General features: G+C 46.6%; 1 protein-coding gene across 9 annotated transcripts in view; it reads left to right on the top strand.

The window, feature by feature from the left end:
- DHRS7B (dehydrogenase/reductase 7B) overlaps positions 1-9,118 on the top strand; it is a 64,518-nt gene extending 55,400 nt beyond the window's left edge. For 7 of the 9 annotated variants that reach the window (XM_009432568.5, XM_016930806.4, XM_016930805.4 and 4 more), the window contains exons 4-7: positions 1,296-1,512; positions 2,073-2,165; positions 6,408-6,560; positions 8,646-9,118. In XM_009432568.5, the coding sequence (XP_009430843.4) occupies positions 1,296-1,512; positions 2,073-2,165; positions 6,408-6,560; positions 8,646-8,851 (669 nt within the window). In that variant the 3' untranslated portion in view covers positions 8,852-9,118. The remainder of the gene's footprint in view (positions 1-1,295; positions 1,513-2,072; positions 2,166-6,407; positions 6,561-8,645) is intronic. The other 2 variants (XM_054670983.2, XM_016930804.4) reach the window with 1 other exon arrangement.
- Positions 9,119-15,028: the final 5,910 nt, after the last annotated feature.

Here is a 15,028-nt window from a genome sequence, read left to right as displayed (position 1 = left end):
GGAGTGCAATGGTGCGATCTCGGCTCACCACAACCTCCGCCTCCCAGGTTCAAGTGATTCTGCTGCCTCAGCCTCCCGAGTAGCTGGGATTACAGGCATATGCCTCCATGCCCAGCTAGTTTTGTATTTTTAGTAGAGACGGGGGTTTCTCCATGTTAGTCAGGCTAGTCTTGAACTCCTGACCTCAGGTGATCCACCCACCTCGGCCTCCCAAAGTGCTAGGATTATAGGCATGAGCCACTGCCCCTGGCCAATTTTCTTTTTTTTAATTTAAAGAGACAGGGTCTTGCCATGTTGCCCAGGCTGGCCTCGAACTCCTGGGCTCAAGCAAGCCTCCCTCCTCAGCCTCCCAAAGTGCTGGGGATTACAGGCGTGAGCCACTGTACCTGGCCATGATTGATTTTCCTATGTTGAACCAACTTTGCTTGCATTCCTAGGATAACTCCCACTTGGTCATGGTGAATAATCCTTTCAATACGCTGTTAAATTCAATTTGCTGGTACTTTGTTGAAGATTTTTGCATCTATATTCATAAGAGATATTGCTCTATAATTTTCTTGTGATATCTTTAATCTGGCTTTAGTATCAAAGTAATGTTGGCCTCAGACTGAATTAGGAAATGTTTTCTCCTCTTCAGTTTTCTAGAAGAGTACAAGAAGGACTGGTGTTAATTCTCCTTTAAATGTTTGGCAGAATTCACCAGTGAAGCCATCCGGTCCAGGACTTTTCTTTGTGGAAGGTTTTTGATTACTGATCCAATCTCTATCTGTTATAAGTCTCCTGAGATTTTTTATTTCTTCTTGAGTCAGTTTAGGTAATTTGTGTTTTTCAAGGAATGTATCCATTTATTCTAGTTTTTCTAACTTGTTGGCAAATAATTGTTCATAGTATTCTTTTATAATCATTTTTATAATCTTTATAATCTTTTTTATCATCTCATCATTTCTGTAAAGTCAGTGGTCCCACTTTCATTTCTGATTTTAGTTATTTGTGTCTTCTGTTTTTTCCTTGTCATTCTAGTTAATGCTTTCTCAATTTTGTTGATCTTTTCAAAGAGCCAACTTTTGGTTTCATTGATTTTTATTGTTTTTCTGTATTCTGTTTGTTTTTCTCTGTTCTAATCTTTATTATAATGTTTCCTTCCTCTGCTGGTTTTGGGTTTAGTTTGCTATTCTTTTTCTAGTTCCTTAAAATATAAAGTTACATTATTGTTTTGAGCCTAAGTGATCCGTGGGACACATAGCCAGATGGCCTGCCACTCAGAAAGTGAATTTGTATCTGTTGTATTTGACCAGGTGCAGACACACAAGCCTTACTTGGTGACCTTCGACCTCACAGACTCTGGGGCCATAGTTGCAGCAGCAGCTGAGATCCTGCAGTGCTTTGGCTATGTCGACATACTTGTCAACAATGCTGGGATCAGCTACCGTGGTACCATCATGGACACCACAGTGGATGTGGACAAGAGGGTCATGGAGACAAACTACTTTGGCCCAGTTGCTCTAACGAAAGGTAACAGTCTTGAGAAAAGAGCAGTGATAAGTGATATGTTGGCATTCTTTTTACTTCACTTGGATCCTTTTCAGCTAAACGTTCCCCATCTCCATCCTCTCTGTTGCCCTGGAGTGGGTGTTAGGTGTTATCGTTAGAGTTTGGGTATTTGCTTTATAGCTTCCAATCAAGATGTTCTCTTTAGTGACAGCCACATTTGTGCAGCATTACCTACATGTCTTTTTCATGGTGACTGCAAACCCCTACAAGGTGGGGATATTTTTATGTCCCACCACGGATTTCAGTCCAGGGGAGAGGCTCCAGCAGGAAAAGGGAACTGAGCTAACCATTTGCAGTGACCTCTGTCCCTGTTTCCTTGCCTCTCTCCTCTCTCCTGCTGGCCTGCTGGCACTCTGCTGGCCATAGGAGGCTGGAAGTTCCAACATAGTCCTCTACCCTAAGGGGTTTTCACCATTCTCCCTCATTCTGACTAAATATCAAAAGCAAGGTCGCCTTCCATCAGCATCGGGTGCAATGACTGGAAGTAGGGCGCTTGCCTAAGCCTCTGCGTCTGTCCTCAGCACTCCTGCCCTCCATGATCAAGAGGAGGCAAGGCCACATTGTCGCCATCAGCAGCATCCAGGGCAAGATCAGCATTCCTTTTCGATCAGCATGTGAGTACTTCTCTCTCCCACAAAATGCTTGGCTTTATTGTTTTTTCCTGATTATAAAAATAACACATTTACTATCTAGAATTTAGACATTGTAGAAATAAACTATCCAGAATGCAAAGGCACTTTAGAATGTGTTCTCCAGAGCCACATGCCGGGGATCAAATCCCAGCTCCACTTTCTGTCCCCTGTGTGACCTTGGGCAAGTATCCCCACTTCTCTGTGCCCTGCCCTCAAGTGTAAATGGAGACAGCCTCAGTCTTAGCCCAGAGGACTGCTGTGAGCGCCGTGCTTGGAGCTGCCCCAGACACTAAGCACTAGGCATGTGCTAGCCACTCCTACTGTTAAGATTTTTAGCTCGTCCCACATACATAACCATGCCATCACTTTGGGGCATATGCTTCCACAGTTTTTTCTACATATAATTCAAACATGCAAAAATGGAATGGCATTATTCATATTGCTTTGTGGCTTGTTAATCTCACTTAATGTATCTTTCTACATCAGCGTGTATGGATTTACCTCATCCTTTCAATACAGTAATCCATTGAATGAGTGTGACATAATTGATTTAGCCATTTTCCTGGACACTTGAGGATATTTTTTCCCCCTCAGTCTTTGACCATTAGCAGCAGTGTTCTATGTAGAACATTCTCAAATATTTATATCTCTGGGCACTCAAATGGGAAGGTTTCAATAAAAAGGGTTTTAAGGTAATTTCACAAACTGTCCTTTCTTTGCATCACCTCCTGAAAGGAAATACTGCCTATACCAGCCTCATCTCCTCTCAGCCACCCAAGGGCTAGACCCAGCCACAGCCTGGTCAGCAAAGGCAGGGAAATCTGAGCTGCTGCAGCACTTTGCAAGGGCAGCCACAAACATCCAGTTCCATGACACTATAGGGCCAGCTGTGAACTGAGAGTGTAACACAGTTTATTCTTTCTTCCAAGATCTGGATCCCAGCTCTACCTTTTGGTTCTGGTTGTATTTTCTTGGACACATTACTTAACTATTCTGATCCTGTTTCCTTACATATTAGTGAGATTTACAATCATCATACATGCTTGTACATGCATGATTTCCCTGTTTGTTAATATTCTCTTTCAACTTTGGATAGGACAGCCATCTAAGGCTTCTCAAATGGTTCAGGAAAAAACAATTATATATAGAATCATCAATGATAAAGCAAATGAGTTAAAATGTTAATAATAGGTAAATCAGGATAAAGAGGTTTTTTTTTTTTTTTTGGAAACAGAGTTTCGCTCTTCTCGCCCAGGCTAGAGTACAGTAGTGCAATCTCGGCTCACTACAACCTCTGCCTCCCGGGTTCAGGCGATTCTTCTGCCTCAGCCTCCTGAGTAGCTGAGATTATAGGCGTGTGCCACCACACCTGGCTAACTTTTGTATTTTTAGTAGACACAGGGTTTCACCATGTTGGCCAGGCTGGTCTCAAACTCCTGACCTCAAGTGATCCGCCCACCTCAGCCTCCCAAAGCGTTGAGATTACAGGCATGAGCCACCGTGCCCAGCTGGAGTTCTTTATACTAAATTATTTTCAAGTTTTACTTTGATTTATAATAATACCACTGATTTTTGTTGTCTGGCCTGCTGACTGCAGTAAGGCATACAATGGTTGGTCTCCGTATTCAGCTTTATAATGACCAGGCTGAATATGGAGTGCCTCTTGGGCAAGTTGGTTAACTCAGATAAGTAGCGGCCTTCTCACCTATAAAATGGGGAGAATGGCATTTTCTCTGTCACACTGCTAAAGTAAAGACCAAGTCACGTGATCCACAGTGTCCTTAGTACTGGGCCTCACACTGGCAGGGTAAGTGATGTGGCCAGCGGCGAGGTCAGCACAGCCTGGCTGAGAACTCACAGCCTGAGAGCTCTGGGGAGACCCAGCTGTCAGAGTGTATCCTTCTGTTTTGGGGACTTACATGATAACCCACTCTTCCCTGTCCCCAAGCCTGGGCTGTACTCTTGGAATCATGGCTGATAGGAGCAGTCCTCTCCATCCACCCACAGCCAACTCATCCAGACCCCAGAAACTGTGCCCCAAACCAATGGAGCAGGCCCAGCAAGGCACTGCAGCAAGCTCAGACACTGCTGAACTGCCTCATGTGACTTGCTGCGACACTTCCTTTCTTTCTGTCTTCCTGTTTCCTTAGCTGATGGATGCCCCTTCTTTCCTAAGGCTAAAACATTTACAATTCTGAATTGGAGGAAACTGATTTACTGTGAAGACACTGGTGTGTTTCCCAGGAATGTCATTATAGGGTCACTGTGTTCCCATTCAGAGCACCTTTTACTGGGTTGTGAAGCCCTTGCTCGAGAGCAGGCACAGCTCTGTTTCTTGCAGGTGGAGTAAGCTCTATAGCTCTTCTAGATGAAAAGCCACTGCCTGGACATTTGTCAAAATGAGACATAAGAAGGCAGGTTTGGATTTTTTACACCCATGAAGGCCCACTGATGGGGCCAGTTCTGTCACTTGGTAACTCACTGGGGAGGACTAGGCAGCCACAGCTACATGGCAGGTCTGCAGGGCCAGCATGGGAGCTGTCCAACCTGCCACCAGGTGAAGAAAGCTACTTGCAGGAACAGTAGAATAGGTAAGAGTTCATTTCTGTATTAAAAGATATATATATATATATATAAAATATAAAATGTGTAAAATCACATGAATATACGTAGAATATATTTTTAAAAAATCACTGGGCATGGCTGCTTACTCCTGTAATCCCAGCGCTTTGGGAGGGTGAGGTGGGAGGATTGCTTGAGGCCAAGAAGTCGAGGCTGCAAGGAGCTATGATCCTATGATCATAGCTCTACTCCAGCCTGGGTAACAGAGAAGATGCCTTCTCTAAAAAAACAAAACAGAAGGCCGGGTGCGGTGGCTCACGCCTGTGATCCCAGCACTCTGGGAGGCTGAGGTTGGTGCATCACGAGGTCAGTAGATCCAGACCATCCTGGCTAACATAGTGAAACCCCGTCTCTACTAAAAAATACAAAAAAGTAGCCAGGCGTGGTGGCAGGTGCCTGTAGTCCCAGCTACTCGGGAGGCTGAGGGAGAAGAACGGTGTGAACCTGGCAGGCGGAGTTTCAGTGAGCCGAGATCGTGCCACTGCACTCCAGCACTCCCGCCTGGGTGGCAGAGCAAGACTCTGTCTCAAAAAAAAAAAAAAAAGAAAAAAAAAGAAAACCAAAATAGAATTAAACAAAAATTCTGGGAAACTGTTAGCACTGATTATCTCTAGGAATGGAATTTGGAAGACAGGAGGACTTTCTTTTTTTTAACTTTCTGTCCTTTTATGTACTATTTGAATGTTTTACCCAGTAGTCATTCAGTGTTTTTTGTTTTTAACTTTTATTTATTTATTTATTTATTTATTTATTTATTTATTTTTGAGATGGAGTCTCGCTCTGTCGCCCAGGCTGGAGTGCAGTGGCGCGATCTCCGCTCACTGCAAGCTCCACCTCCCGGGTTCACACCATTCTCCTGCCGTGTAGCTGGGACTACAGGCACCCGCCACCAAGCCTGGCTAATTTTTTTTGCATATTTAGTAGAGACGGGGTTTCACCGTGTTAGCTAGGATGGTCTCGATCTCCTGACCTCGTGATCCGCCCACCTTGGCCTCCCAAAGTGCTGGGATTACAGGTGTGAGCCACCGTGCCCAGCTTAACTTTTAACTTGGAATAACTTCAGACTTAAAGTTGCAGGAACAGCACAAATCACTCCCATGCACCCTTCATGCAGATTCCCTAACTGTTAACCTTTTACCTTATTTCCTTTATCTTATTCTCTCTCTCTGTGTATATGCATATATACCGTTTATAATATATATAAAACTATATGTGTATATAATTTATAATTTTTTTCCTGAACCATTTGAAAGGAAACTGGAGACATGATGCTCATTTATTCCTATTTCAGTTTGTTTCCTAAGAACAAGGGCACAGTACACTTCTCAAAGTCAGGAAATGAACATTGTTATAATACTGTAATCTTAAATAATAAAACCAGGTTTTAAAGCTGGGCACAGTGGCCCACGCTTGCAGTCCCAGCTGAGGCAGGAGGATCACTTGAGCTCAGGAGTTGGAGTCCAGCCTAAGCAACATAGCAAGACGATCACAAATAAAACCAGGTTTTCAAAACAGAGAGCGTGAATGGTAGTGAATAGTTGGGCACCAGGCCATGCCCACCCCAGCGCACTCACTCACCTGCCTCTCCGTCCACATGTGTAGATGCAGCCTCCAAGCACGCAACCCAGGCTTTCTTTGACTGTCTGCGTGCCGAGATGGAACAGTATGAAATTGAGGTGACCGTCATCAGCCCCGGCTACATCCACACCAACCTCTCTGTAAATGCCATCACCGCGGATGGATCTAGGTATGGAGGTGAGGCCCGGTTTCTCTTTTCTCCTATGAAAATCTGTCGGTCAGCCACAGTGAGACATGCTGCTCTTACTTCAGTGATTCTTTGGTCATTTTCATTTGGAATAGAACTTTTAAAGTGAAAAAAACTTGACAGAGGTGTTGGTTCTGGATATGGACTATTGAATAATCTTCTTTTACCCCACCATGGCCTACCCTTAGTGTGAACGTCACCATTGCAGCATTCAGAACAGGACCTCTGTGGGCAGGACTCAAGGGCTAAAAGGAAGTTGCCAAGCTGAAATGCCAACAGACTTCCAACTAACCCATTCGCAGATCCCGAGTCCAAGGAGTATTATCGGCATCGGGATGGAGTGAATTGACCTCATGGCAAGTGTAGGGTGTTTGATGGTCTGTCTCTGTCCCGTAGGCTTGAGAAATGACTGATTCAGGGCCAGTCTTCAGGGTGAGGCCGAGTGCAGCAGTCTCAGCACCTTCATCTTGTCTCATTTGGAGACAGTGCAGAGCTGACCTGCAGTCACCACTCGCGGGCAGAGCAGCTGGCCCCAGCATGCAGGCTCAGGCCAAGCAGAGACCAGTGTGCCCATGATCCCTGGAGCCCTTGGAGCTGGTGCTGCCTCCCCATGCTTGGAACAGGGCCTGCTCACCCCTCCAGTGCTGTCCTGCCATGTCCTCCTCCCTGAAGTGAGCTCTTGGGGTTTGTGCTGTGATGTCTGCCAGGGGCCTCATGGTCCTGCGCCCAGCCCAGCCAGGCCTGAACCAAGACTGCCCATGTCCTGGCAGCAGCTGCTCTCTCACACAGCAAGTCTTGTTTTCCCCACAGTAGACTCTATGCAGAGGCATGGGGCTTCATACAGCTTTACACCTGTTTATACCTAGAAGATACCACTTAAAAAATTATCTCTGCAGCATTTAAAAATAAGCTGTAATCCAAAACTTCCTACTTTTCTGCATTAACAAAAACACAGAACAGACATTGGTGAGGGAGCTCAGGCAATCTGGACAACTTAAGAGTGGTTTCATATGGCTAGGCACTGTGGTCAACACCTGAAATCTCAGCACTTTGGGAGGTCAAGTCAGGAGGATCACTTCAGCCTAGGAGTTTGAGACCAGTCTGGGCAATAGTGCAAGACCTAACCTCCACAAAAAATACGAAAATTAGCCAACCATGGTGGCACCACCTGTAGTCTAGCTACTCAGGAGGCTGAGGCAGGAGGATTGCTTGAGCCCAGGAGGTCGAGGCTGCAGTAAGCCATGATTGTGCCACTGCACTCCAGCCTGGGCAACAGAGCGAAACCCTGTCTTTAAAAAAAAAAAAAAAAGTGGTTTCACATGGTCTGTGCTAGTGGCCGCTCCTATGTGCCTGCCAGCTGGTCCTACTTTGCGGGCAAAATTGTCAAATTACTAGGGTAGAAGGAACATCAGTTGCCGTTAATCTAACACCGCCTCCTAATCTCTCCCAGCTGTCCCTTCTAACACCTAAAACAAACTAAGGACTTCTTCCTGTTTCTCATCCAATTAATACTTGACATCGAGAACAGGGACATCTGTCTGCTCCTGACTCAGTGAGCTTGTGCATATGGGGGTCAATAGTCCCCACCCACCTCTGTCTGGCCACCCTGAAGCCAAGCTACCCAAGATAAATGAGGTGGCACAACATCCCTTAGTCTTTGGTTGTTCTAATAGGCACACGTTTCCCAGGTCAGGAAGCTGCTTTTCAGGTGCGGTGTGAGGGGCTCACTCTGAAGCCCCCACCCCGGGCTGGCCCTGTGCCTTTGCTGTGGAGCACCAGGCAGACAGACTCACTTTGGTTCCAAGCCCTAACTGGGATCCTCAGTCTACCTTGTTTCCACATCCCACCCACCTCTCGCTTCCTCCACTAACCCACATCCAGCTGCAAAATGGTTCCCTCTTTCCTTGGAGCATGGAATCATCAGGGATGGTGGCACACCACTGGCTTCCTGGCCCTGGGAAGAGCTTCATGGTGGGAAAGGCAGCAGGCTGACCTGACGGCTCACATCAGCTCCACTCCTCAAGAGGGACCTCTGCTTCCAAGTTCATGTGTTTCTTTTGTTTTATTTATTTTAGTTATGGACACCACCACAGCCCAGGGCCGAAGCCCTGTGGAGGTGGCCCAGGATGTTCTTGCTGCTGTGGGGAAGAAGAAGAAAGATGTGATCCTGGCTGACTTACTGCCTTTCTTGGCTGTTTATCTTCGAACTCTGGCTCCTGGGCTCTTCTTCAGCCTCATGGCCTCCAGGGCCAGAAAAGAGCGGAAATCCAAGAACTCCTAGTACTCTGACCAGCCAGAGCCAGGGCAGAGAAGCAGCACTCTTAGGCTTGCTTACTCTACAAGGGACAGTTGCATTTGTTGAGGCTTTAATGGAGATTTGTCTCACAAGTGGGAAAGACTGAAGAAACACATTTCGTGCAGATCTGCTGGCAGAGGGCCATCAAAAACGACAACAAGCTTCTTCCCAGGGTGAGGGGAAACACTTAAGGAATAAATATGGAGCTGGGGTTTACCGCTAAAAACTAGAAATAAACATCTCAAACAGTAAGAGTTGTAGTCTTCCAGGACTAGAACCTTGTGTCCTTTGAATTCTCGCCCTGCCAGCTCCTAGAAATAGTTTCAATCTTGGAATCAGATGTTATGTCACCTGACCCAGTTGTTTCTGTATTTGACTTAAACCTCATTGTTGTGGCAGAAAGACCACCTCCAGTACTGAGGGGAGAAAGTTGTAGTTTCAAGAAGTCAGCAGTCACTCCCATTTCCAGGTCCCTATGATATCTCATCCAACTTAAAAAGTGGGCCAGTATGTAATGGCTTATTTGGTGTATCCCAAGGGATGCCTGCTTTAGCACCTCATAGGAATTCCTGTTTCTCTCTTAACTCTCACCAAATCCCTGTAGGATGCCAGGCACCACTCCAAGCAGAAGGTGAACTTACTAAAGAGAGAGCAGCCAAAAGGGAGAGGAGGACCCTGTGTGGCCCCATGCATCCTCTAGAAGTGAAACCATTAAATTGGCCAGCTGGGCAGACTCTACAGCAGCCCCTGGTCTGGTGGAAGTGAGCCATTTGTTAGCTCTAACTAGTTGGATCATAGCCAGAAAGAATGCCTGTTTCTGCCTTTCTGATTTATTAAAAATACATTGTTGAGGCTCACTGAGTAGGTCAAGTTCATTTCTAGTGTTTAGGAGGAAACTTTTCCTATTATTGAAACTGAAAATTGAAATGTAGGTCCACTGTAGACTTCCCCAAATTGGATTACAAATCTCCTAGCACATCATACCGACATCTTGCACCACATCCCAACTCTGGCGTTGTTGAGCCTATATTTTATGACCATTATATAACATGGTCAGCAACATGTTATTTTTTTAAATTTTATTTATTTATTTTTTTTGAGACGGAGTCTCGCTGTGTCACCCAGGCTGGAGTGCAGTGGCGCAATCTCGGCTCACTGCAACCTCCGCCTCCCGGGTTCAAGCAATTCTCCTGCCTCGGCCTCCCGAGTAGGTGGGACTACAGGCACGCGCCACCACACCCAGCTATTTTTTGTATTTTTAGTAGAGATGAGGTTTCACCATGTTGGCCAGGCTAGTCTCGATCTCTTAACCTCGTGATCTGCCTGTCTCGGCCTCCCAAAGCGCTGGGATTACAAGTGTGAGCCACCGTGCCTGGCCTGAGCTTGTATTTTAAACAGCTGCCCTAGACAGATGATAAAAATGGCCATAGCCAGCCTTTGGTTAGGGTGTCAGAGGGTTTCAGGTTTCCTGGTGGTAGGAGGACAAATGGGTGATTAGATCTGGTGACTTGTCCCAGCTCCTAACACTTCCTGGACGTTCCAGGAGCGTCTGGGTAAAATGTGGACACAGATGTGATGGGTCGTTCTTCATTTTCCAGGTAAATTGTCAACCTCCCTCCTGACATGGAAGAGAAGGGTCTCCTTAGTGTTCACACTGGAGACAGTAGACCCAGGCAAGAGCTGGAACTGAGACAGCAGCAGCACCTGTCTAAAGCTCAGCCCGAGTCTAAGGTTGAATGAAAGTGCCGAGCACACAGCAGGTTTCCAGGAAATGGCAGCAATGAAGGGCGCTCTCCCTTTAGATGGAAACGAGAGGACATTTCTCCTTGGATGCTATTGGCTGCCACATTCAGAGACACCTGGTGTCCAGGTGCTGTCCTTTCCTCTCCATTATATAACATGGTTAGCAACTGGAGGTTGATGTGATAGGCTGCCCTCAAAGGAATGCAGGTTTACCAACTGTGTACTCCGTCATCAGAAGATGGGAACATCACATATGTTGCTGAGGTTTTTGGTTTTGGGGCCATTGTGTTCTGACTCACAGCTGGGGTGCATGGAGCTTGGGCTAGCATTAAAGATTTCTTAACCTACATACCACCTGTTAGCTGTAACTGGTTGGATTGCAGCCAGAACAAACACCTGCTTTCATGTTTTTTTTTTTCTTTTTTGTTTTTTTTCTGAGACGGCCTTGGCCTCCCAAAATGCTGGGATTACAGGTGTGAACCACCGTGCCCAGCCTCTCTTTCTTTTTCATTTTTTTTGAGACAGAGTCTCGCTCTGTTGCCCAGCTAGAGTGAAGTGGCATGATCTCTGCTCAGTGCAAGCTCCGCCTCCTGGGTTCATGCCATTCTCTCGCCTCAGCCTCCTACAGGCGCCCGCCACCACGCCCGGCTAATTTTTTGTATTTTTAGTAGAGATGTGGTTTCACCATGTTAGCCAGGATGGCCTTGATCTCCTGACCTCGTGATCCGCCCGCCTCAGCCTCCCAAAGTGCTGGGATTACAGGCGTGAGCCACTGCACCCGGCCTCTTTTTTGAGATGGGAGTTTCGCTCTTGTTGCCCAGGCTGGAGTGCAATGGCGTGATCTCGGCTCACTGCAACTGCCACCTCCTGTGATTCACCTTCAAGTGATTCTCCTGCCTCAGTCTCCCGACTAGCTGGGATTACAGGTGTGTGCCACCATGCCTGGCTACCACCTTTCTAATTTATTAAAAATACATGGTTGAGGCTTACTGAGTAGGTCAAGTTCATTTCTAAAGTTTATTTCCTCCCAATTAAATAAAGTGGTTAGCAACTGGAGATTGACGTGCTAGACCAGCCAGATGTCAATATTATTGGTTGTTTACTTACCCAACATTCTAAAAACCTCAAATCACTTTCTCAAACTCAACTTTATAAACTTTATAATTTTGCCATATAAATAGAAACTAACACAAACTGAAGAATTATTAAAATCTAGCTAAATAAAGCTGTTTGCCAAAGGCAGAGTCTGAGGCCCACTGTTCTTGAGGAGGAGGTTGGCAAGTCCCAGAGGGGACCTGTTAAAGTCACACCAACACCAGACAGACGCTCTTCTTGGCCTCAGAGGCTGAGGACTAAAAGGGCCTGCAGCTGTGCTCTTTCATGTCCATGTTGCTCCTACAGTTGTCTTGGGTCGCTGGAGTTCAGTGTCCCTTCCTGGAGACAGCAATGGTTTGGATAATGTGAGACTTAGCCTTTAGAATTGTCCCAACTTAGCAGCTGAAGTGACTTCCTGTGGGTGAGCCCCACGTGCATTGCTCCAAAGCAAGAAGCCCAGCCACAGCCTGGTTCAGCTGATGGCCTTTGAGCAACCTTCATTGCTCTTGGATTTTCAAACCAGTGTTTGAATATGGACGTTTGCCAGCAGGGTTAGCGATGCTGCCATTCCACTTTCTCTTTTCTGTCTTTAGAGGGTTTTTGCCCCTTTCTCTTTCATCCTTAAATTCTGCTGGGGAGGTCTAAAAAGCATGATTTTTAATTGGTTCTGCCTTCAGATATCTGATGAAGTTCAAAGACACTTTCCACTTTGCTCTTTAAGCCCCTTGGTGTTTCACATCATGCCAAAACCAGAGACGGAAAAATAAAACCAATTAGCTTTTCCAAACAGCAGCATCTCCATGCAGTGTAGAGGGGCCGCAGCTGATTAGTGAATCGAAGAAAATAGTGTACAGCCCTGGGCACCCTGCCCACCTCCCAGCAAGTCTCCCTTCCTTCCCTCAGGGCCCAGCAGCTGCTGCACCAGATGTGAAAACTTTGGAGGCAGCTGACAGACTGGAACGGGGAGATCCAGTTTGATCAGTTGTCCTTTTACATAACGGCTCTTCGCTCTTCTCTGAAATTGGGTGGGGATGGGTAGCTACAACTAATTTACTAGATTAATGACACAACGTATTCCCTAAAGTGGTCCATGTAGGACTCATTTAAGTGGATTTTGCACAGGAGGGCCCTGGTAACTTGGCCTTTGCTTTTTCTTGGCAGTTACTGAATGCTGTTTAAAAAAAAGAAAAAAAATTGGCCAGGCGCGGCAGCTCACGCCTGTAATCCCAGCACTTTGGGAGGCCGAGGCAGATGGCTGAGGCCGGGAGTTCAATACCAGCCTAGCCAGCATGGCAAAACCCCATCTCTACGTGGTGACGGGCACCTGTAATCTCAGCTACTCGGGAGGCTGAGGCAGGAGAACTGCTTGAACCTGGGAGGCAGAAGCTGCAGTGAGCCGAGATCGCGCCATTGCACTGCAGCCTGGGCAACAGAGAGACTCCATCTCAAAAAAAAAAATTATTTTTTGGAGACAGGGTCACACTCTGTTGCCTAGGCTGGAGTGCAGTGGTAAGATCACAGCTCACTGCATTCTCAACCTCTCAGGCTTGAATGATCCTCCCTCCTCAGACTCCTGAGTAGCTGAGACCACATTTGCGTACCACCACATCTGGCTAATTTTTGTCTTTTTTTGTAGAGACAGGTCTTGTTATGTTGCCCAGACTGGTCTTCAACTCTTGGACTCAAGTATTTAATGGTCCTCCTGCCTCAGCCTCCCAACGTGCTGGGATTACAGGCATGAGCTACTGCACTCAGCCTTCAAATGCTATTTCTTGAGAAGTACTGTCGCATATCACAGATGACCATAAGCGACTTGTCAGCAGCTCTGCCATGACTGATCATCTAGCAAGGACAATGGCAGGAACAGAGAAGTCAGCACTGACAGTGGGAAGGGAGGCGCACTTCTCCTTGCTGCCAGCCTCAGGCACACGAAACCCCTGCCTGCAGTCCACACCAGCACCTCATCCCCATCTCCCTGGCCAGGGGCCATGTAACTAAGATGGCATTTCAGAATCTAGGTTAATACATCCAAAGAATCACTTGGTTCAGTGCAGCTTGGGAAATGGTAGAAGAGCTACCCATTTGCAGCTGGTTTCTACCTCGGGGGAGGGCTCCTGCTCAGCTGACTTGAGGTTGCCTCGACTTGTCTGGCTTGTCCAGCTTGTGCCTTCTAGTCAATTCCCCCATGAAATCTAACTTGTTGGCAGAGCACTTCCAGGCCAGGTATGGGGCTCCCTTTCCAAACCTGGGCATTATTAAGAAAAAAAAAAACCAAAAACCTGCCCAGCAGGCTCAGATGCCAGCACTCAGACACCTGAGGGGTCATGGGCAGCTGCATTTCAACTCACACTGCTGTCGAGATGAGGCATGTTTTTACGGGATCAGTTGTGTGGCTAAGGCAGTTCCCCCTTTACCATTTTTCCAGGTGCCCAGAGACTGCCACGTAAACAGTGGTGCACACCCAACACCGTCATGCCCCCAGCACTCAACTGAGTGATAAGTTATTTCTAAATCTCTTGGAATTAAATCAAAGTTTCTTAAACTTTTTGTGGGCCGTGGGTCCCTTTGAAAATCCTTAAGAGGTCTGAATCTCCCCTACAAAAAATGGCCCAATCACCCCTCGTGAATCCTTCCCATGCACCCTTTCATTACTCTGTGACATCAGGTCTTCCTGATGGGGACTTTAAAACTAGGTGAGAAACCACTTTGGCTGTCTCTTAAATATTGGCCTGGCCAGGCACGGCAGCTCACGCCTGTAATCCCAACACTTTGGGAGGCCGAACCGGGCAGATCACTTGAGGCCAGGAGTTAGAGACCAGCCTGGCCAGCAAGGCGAAATCCCATCTATACTAAAAATACAAAAAGTATCCAGGTATGGTAGCACACAGCTATAGTCCCAGCTACTCGGGGCTGAGGCAGGAGAATCACTTGAACTCGGGAGGTGGAGGTTGCAGTGAGCTGAGATCACATCACTGCACTCCATCCTGGGTGACAGCAAGACTCTGTCTCAAAAACAAAACAAAACAAAACAAAAGACTGGCCTTCAGAAGGAGGTGCCATGTGGCTCTTCAGGGATGAATGGGGCTTTAGGAAGGCAGAAGTGAAGACAGGCGCCCCAGCCTTTTTGTGGAAGAGAGAATTTCCCATTTACCCAAGGCCTTAGAGCAAGCTTGTCCAATCACCAATCAGCAGCCCACGGGCCTCATGCAGCCCACGATGGCTTTGAATGTGGCCCAACACAAATTTGTAAACTTTCTTGAAACATTATTTTTTTGTGATTTTTTTTTTTTTTTTTTTTTTTTTAGCTCATCAGCTGTCGTTAGT

This window comes from Pan troglodytes, chromosome 19 (assembly GCF_028858775.2).
Source record: "Pan troglodytes isolate AG18354 chromosome 19, NHGRI_mPanTro3-v2.0_pri, whole genome shotgun sequence".
NCBI lineage: Eukaryota > Metazoa > Chordata > Mammalia > Primates > Hominidae > Pan > Pan troglodytes.
Note: the sequence above shows the minus strand (reverse complement) of the source record. Positions and strands in the feature narration are given on the sequence as shown.